At 33.9% G+C, this 5911-nt stretch overlaps 1 protein-coding gene across 1 annotated transcript in view; it reads right to left on the minus strand.

Moving 5' to 3' along the window:
* Positions 1–2836: 2836 nt before the first annotated feature.
* Positions 2837–5911, minus strand: part of LOC142340330 (uncharacterized) — a 26657-nt gene continuing 23582 nt past the window's right edge. Inside the window, exon 4 of the mRNA XM_075390904.1 lies at positions 2837–2851. Coding sequence (XP_075247019.1) covers positions 2837–2851 — 15 coding nt within the window. The remainder of the gene's footprint in view (positions 2852–5911) is intronic.

Here is a 5911-nt window from a genome sequence, read left to right on the forward strand (position 1 = left end):
CAATGAGACACCAAATAGCGCAGTTTGTTGATTGGAGAAATGGATTGCCGGTGAAAGAAGACGATTTTCCTGGTGCTAGGCTTGTAGAATTCTCTGAATTTTTCAAATCTGAAGACTGTAAAACTGAAGAAAAATTTAAAAATTGCAATGTGCTTATTTCCAAACATGCTGTTATCAAAGGTACTCGCTACAACATCAACGAGGCAGTGATCAAATCAATATCTTCTCAAAGTGAACCTGAATTTGGGTTGATAAAACACATTTTGGTTGATAAAACTGATATATACTTCGTTGTTGTGAAATTGAAGTTGCATTACTATGATGCTCACTCAAGATGTTATGCTGTAACGCAGGAAGCGTCCGGTCAGTTTTCATTTATCGCATATGCAGATCTCTTTGATTATCATCCCCTCTCTTTGCACTCTTGTTTTCTCAACACCTGTAAATTCTCTCATATCTGTTTACGCCATAGACTTACTTTCAACAATTATGCTAGCTATTTTGACTCAGAGAGCTGTAATTAAAACAGCAAAGTTTTGCGTATCTCTTGCATATCTTTTTTCTATTTTTCGTCAAACAGTAGGTTCGATAGAGGTCTGGATTTTTTTATGTTTTTTTTGCGTTTTGTTGTTTTCGGTCTGGGTTCTTGTCCCTGACCATAAATTTTTTGTTTAGTCTTTTGTTTTAAGTGGGCCTTATGCCGCTTCAGAAATGGAGCATCACGAGGAGGAAGAAGAATTACTAGTTGGACGACTTCAAGCTGGAGAGTTGGTATCAAACTATGCAATAAGATTATTATGGGAAGTACAAAATGGCTATGTTGAGTTGGATAATAGGATAGTTTTCATCGGAGACTCAAATTTAAGAGACGCTTATGAAACTTGCTCATCATTTGATATTCTAAAGTCTTACCATAACAAGTTTACAATTTGCGCTAAGGGTGGTCGTCGACTGTCGCATTTACTTGAGTTGTTTCCTTCGGTTGCTAATTTCAAATATATTTGTATTTTATTGGGCGGCAACGATTTAAGTACAAGATCTGTGGATGAAATGCTTAACGACATTGCGGAATTTAAATACCATCTGCCGGCATCTTGGCCGAAACAAATTTTGTGTGTTGTAGAATTATTTTATCGTGGTGACCAAACTGAAGAACCGCTTCTATCCAAACTGAAAGATTTTAATAGTCGTTTAAAAACTGAATTTGAAGCTGATTACTACCCAAATACCCAAGTTAGAGCTAACGCTTTTCCCCGACCATCTGATCGCGTCAATAATAGATTCTTCCATGATGAAAATGGAAAAAGGATTCCAAATTATCATCTAAAAGTGCAATGCAGAAGCCAATACGCAAAACTTCTCAGTAAAAATTGTGATCATATGCTGAATCGTTCAAGTGTTCCAGACTATTCTTAATCATTTTTGTGAACTGTTTTCCAACTGATTTGTAATTATTTGCTCCTCAAAACATTGTTTTGACAGTTTGTTTAGTTGTAGGGCAGTTCTTGAATATCTTATTTTAAGCTGTCGTCTTATTAGTTCACGGAATGATCTTGTTTTAATCTGCATGCAGAGAATATGTAACATTGCATGTAAATTATGTACATTTTGTAAAATTTTAATAAAAAGAAAAAGCAAAAAAACTAAAAAAAAAAACAAAAAAAATTAGTTAGATTTGTGATTTTGCTGTTCTTACTAAAGTTTGCTGTTCTGTATGCTGTCTGTTGAACCATCTCCTTTCATCAATTTTATGTATTTCCACAGATCTGCTAATACTTTTTATCTGTGCTCCTCATTTACCTATTTCTGCTGCCTATGTGTTATTATATTCCGATATAACTCTGCTCAATTTTCCCAATTCCATTAAAGTTATACTTAACTGTATGTAGTCTTAAAGATGTAATTAACTGCAATTCTCCATGCAAAAGCATGCAATTTTACATGTAAAAACATGCAATCTTTCGTTCGTAACCAATTTCAATATTTACTATAAATTGTAACGCTTATATCTAAAACGTATAATTTAGTTCTCGAGCTGTTGTTTTAATTGTTGTTTACTTTATCAATCTTATAGACTTTAAAACTTACAGTTTCAATATAACTTAGCTGACCTTGTAAATGGGAAAGGAACTGATGGAAAGTCTCGGAATAAAGATTTGTAGATCAGTTTGGCTTCACCTCGGTGAGGCACGCTTTTTGATTAGTGGGCACCGCCCTCTCAAAAGGCATGCCTTATTGAGGTTTAAGTTGTACGAGCTTTTATTGGAATAGTGTTCCGCCTAATAATTGGAGTAACTTGTTGAGAGGGCACCGCCCTATCAGGTTAAAACTCTCTGGTTGGTAAGGTAAGTGGTTAGGTTTATGGTTTTCTGTTGTTCCTTTCCCATGGCTCCGGAAAAAATTTGATGTTCTTTTATTTTGGAAATTGGATCTCGGTTGGCCATTCCTTTTTCCGGAGCCTTTGATTAGTTTCAACTCATGTATTATGCATGTAAAACATGTAACTCAGCTTGTAACAAATTGTGCTTTGCCTAATTATAATTGTTTGCGCTTCAAAATGGCCATCCTTGATCCTAGTGTCGAAGTCCTGTGGGCGCCTTCCCGTTGGTGGTTTTGTATAAGTCGTGTACTATGTACATGGCGAGCTGAGATCCACGTAAAAATTAAAATATAATGGTAAATGCAAAACTGATAATCTGGTCATACCAGGTTTTTTTGCACACCCGACAGAAGCTGCTTACTTATGTCTTTTCAGCCTAATTTTTGCATGTAAATTGATTATGATTTGCAGGTAAATTTACCTAGATTTTGCAAGTAAATTGTTCTTTAATGCAATTCACCTAGAATCTACCTGCAAACACATTACATTACCTGCAATTCTAGGTAAAATTTCCTGCAAGTTACCTAGAATTTGCAGTTATACCCTCCTAGAATTTTACCTGCAAAAAAAATTTTCTAGGTAAATTTACCGGCAAAAAACACGCGCAAATTGCAGGTAAATTTACCTAGAATTTCATTTTTGCAGGTAAAATTCTAGGTAAATTTAAATGCAATCTACCTAGAATTTGCAGGTAAAAACACCTAGAATTTTACCTGCAAAAAAGTTTTTTTAGGTAAATTTACCTGCAAAAAGCACGCGCAAATTGCAGGTAAATTTACCTAGAACATTTTTTTGCAGGTGAAATTCTAGGTGTTTTTACCTGCAAATTCTAGGTAGATTGCATTTAAATTTACCTAGAATTTTACCGGCAAAAATGAAATTCTAGGTAAATTTACCTGCAATTTGCGCGTGTTTTTGCCGGTAAATTTACCTAGAAAATTTTTTTTGCTGGTAAAATTCTAGGAGGGTATAACTGCAAATTCTAGGTAACTTGCAGGAAATTTTACCTAGAATTGCAGGTAATGTAATGTGTTTGCAGGTAGATTCTAGGTGAATTGCATTAAAGAACAATTTACTTGCAAAATCTAGGTATATTTACCTGCAATTTATAATCAATTTACCTGCAATTTTTTTAGAGTGCACGACGCGCGCGAAGCTTGCCCATCGCCCCCAGGGGCAACTTAAGATACGGATATTCCAACATTTTTCCGGCTTATTTAACCTCATCTTCAGAACTCGGCTTGCTTGACTATGGGCTTGCCTGACCGCCACCCACTTTTATAGCGTAGAATAGAAAAACAAGCCGATAAGCAAGCAATTCGAATTTTGAAAACGAAGTTCAGTAAGCCAAAAAAAATTTGGATTGCCCGTATTTTAAGTTGCCCCTGGCCGGCCGGTGGGCGCTTCACACGCTCCATGGCTCCACAGCGATAACCGACCCGCAGTGTATGCATTACATCCAACCAAAAGCGGATGAGAAGCATGTCCATGATCCGCACAGCGGTCCGCATGATCGGCACTGGACCTTGATTTTAAGTTGGGTTTTTAAATTGAATATTCGACGTTTCAAAGCGAAAGACTTTGAGAAACAGTAAACATATGGAAACTGCTTGAAACAATCTTTTGTGCCTATGAGCAGAAAACTTTATGAACTTTGAAAATTGCAAAGTATGCTTTCTGTATCAGTATACATAAGTGGAATTATTATCAAGCTGGTCAAATTTAGAGGAACGTTTCGTGAATTTTTTAGTGCTATTATTACTCATTTTCTAACATTTAGGGCTCGATGGTTTCATAATTTCAAAAAGTCATGAGCTTACTTCTTTATGCTGAGCTATGAATTTGGTTATCTTGTCAACTTTAGTTCAGATCTCTTATTATCAATACACGGCTTATATTGGAAGCTACTGATCTGATTATTTTGAAACGGCGCTCGAAACTTATGGGTTTTCTAAATCCGGTTGTTTTTGCTTCTGCCCTACAAGTGAATTGTCTGGTTGCTTGCAATATTCAATCGGACTTTTCCAGTTGATTGAACAAAATAGTTTTAAAAATCTGCTGTTAATCATTTCATATTGATCCATGCGTGGCATGGATTTCATCTTTGGAAATATTAACGTTTTAAAATGTCCTTTTAAGTTGTTTTTGCAGGAGAATTTTGTGCTGGCTTTGTTTTTGACATTAGTATTTTTGTAAATGCTTTATTTTTATTTTAGCAGATTTTTTGAGATGCGTTTTTTAATTTCTCTCAAAAAACTTGGACGAGATAAAAATTCTTTCAAGTAATTTGCCTTTTGAAAGCTACTGTTACTTCAAAAATGATTCTCAAGAAGCAAAAACGATCTGAAGAAATCTGATGAAAAATAAAATGATTGCAAAACAATACAGAAAAGAACATTTTGCATTTGATATCTTAATTTTTCTTTCTAATCATTCAACCACTTGGAAAGTACAATTTAGAAAGGCAAACAGCTAACAATTGTTTTCATTCAGCTTGCTCCTTGCCAATACTTGAAATGATCGCATCGAATAATTGGAAAAATAGGAAAAAAAAGGTCGGCTAATACTTCCCTTCTCTGATTGTTTTATTTTTTAGAACTGCCATCAGCAAATTTTGAGCGTCACTACAAATTTTTGGGGACTAAAGGTTTGGAATATCTAATTATCCATCAATTCCACCCATTTTTTTGCTAATTTTCAGAAGAGTATAATATATATATATATATATATATATACATATATAAATCTAAAAGTATATATAAACATACATATATATATATATATATATATATATACAAATTTATATATATATATATATATATATATGTATATATATATATATATATATATATATTATATATATATACATATGTATACATATCTCGTTAAAGTAAACCCAGGTCGAGGATTTCGTTTGTCCCCGTTTATGACGTTGACCATTACGGGCATTCAAAAATTACACAGGCAGAACTTTTGAACGAGCAACAAGAACGAATCAGTACTTAAGGTCTAGGCAAAAATGAAGTTGTAGTAAAAGAATTTCAAATGTTTGTCCTGAATTTTTCAAATTTTATTTTTGCTGCTACTGTTTTTTTTAATACATATATATATATATATATATATATATATATATATATATATATATATATATATATATATATATATATGTCAATTTTTTTTCTACCAACACCGAGTATGGTTTACAAGCAGGCTTCTCAAAAAGCCTTAGAATAGCTAAATCGATACGATACTCTTTTGTTGTGGTGCGTTAGGACAAACCGACATGGACCAATTCAGAATCAAATCCGAATTACTTCTGCATGAGTACCAATATTCTTGTAAACTGAGTCCATAAAGTCATTTATAGTTGGATGCAAACTTAACATCAAGATGTGAGTTGCGTTTGTAATTTTTTTTGTTGAGTACCTGAACAGAATTCTCGTTGGTTTGCAAGAATGAAGGACACCTATTTGAATTTCTTTGACTACAACTTCATTTTTGGCAAGACCGTAAGTACTGGTGCGTTCTTTT

Source organism: Convolutriloba macropyga, chromosome 5 (assembly GCF_964194025.1).
Source record: "Convolutriloba macropyga chromosome 5, txConMacr16.3, whole genome shotgun sequence".
NCBI lineage: Eukaryota > Metazoa > Xenacoelomorpha > Acoela > Convolutidae > Convolutriloba > Convolutriloba macropyga.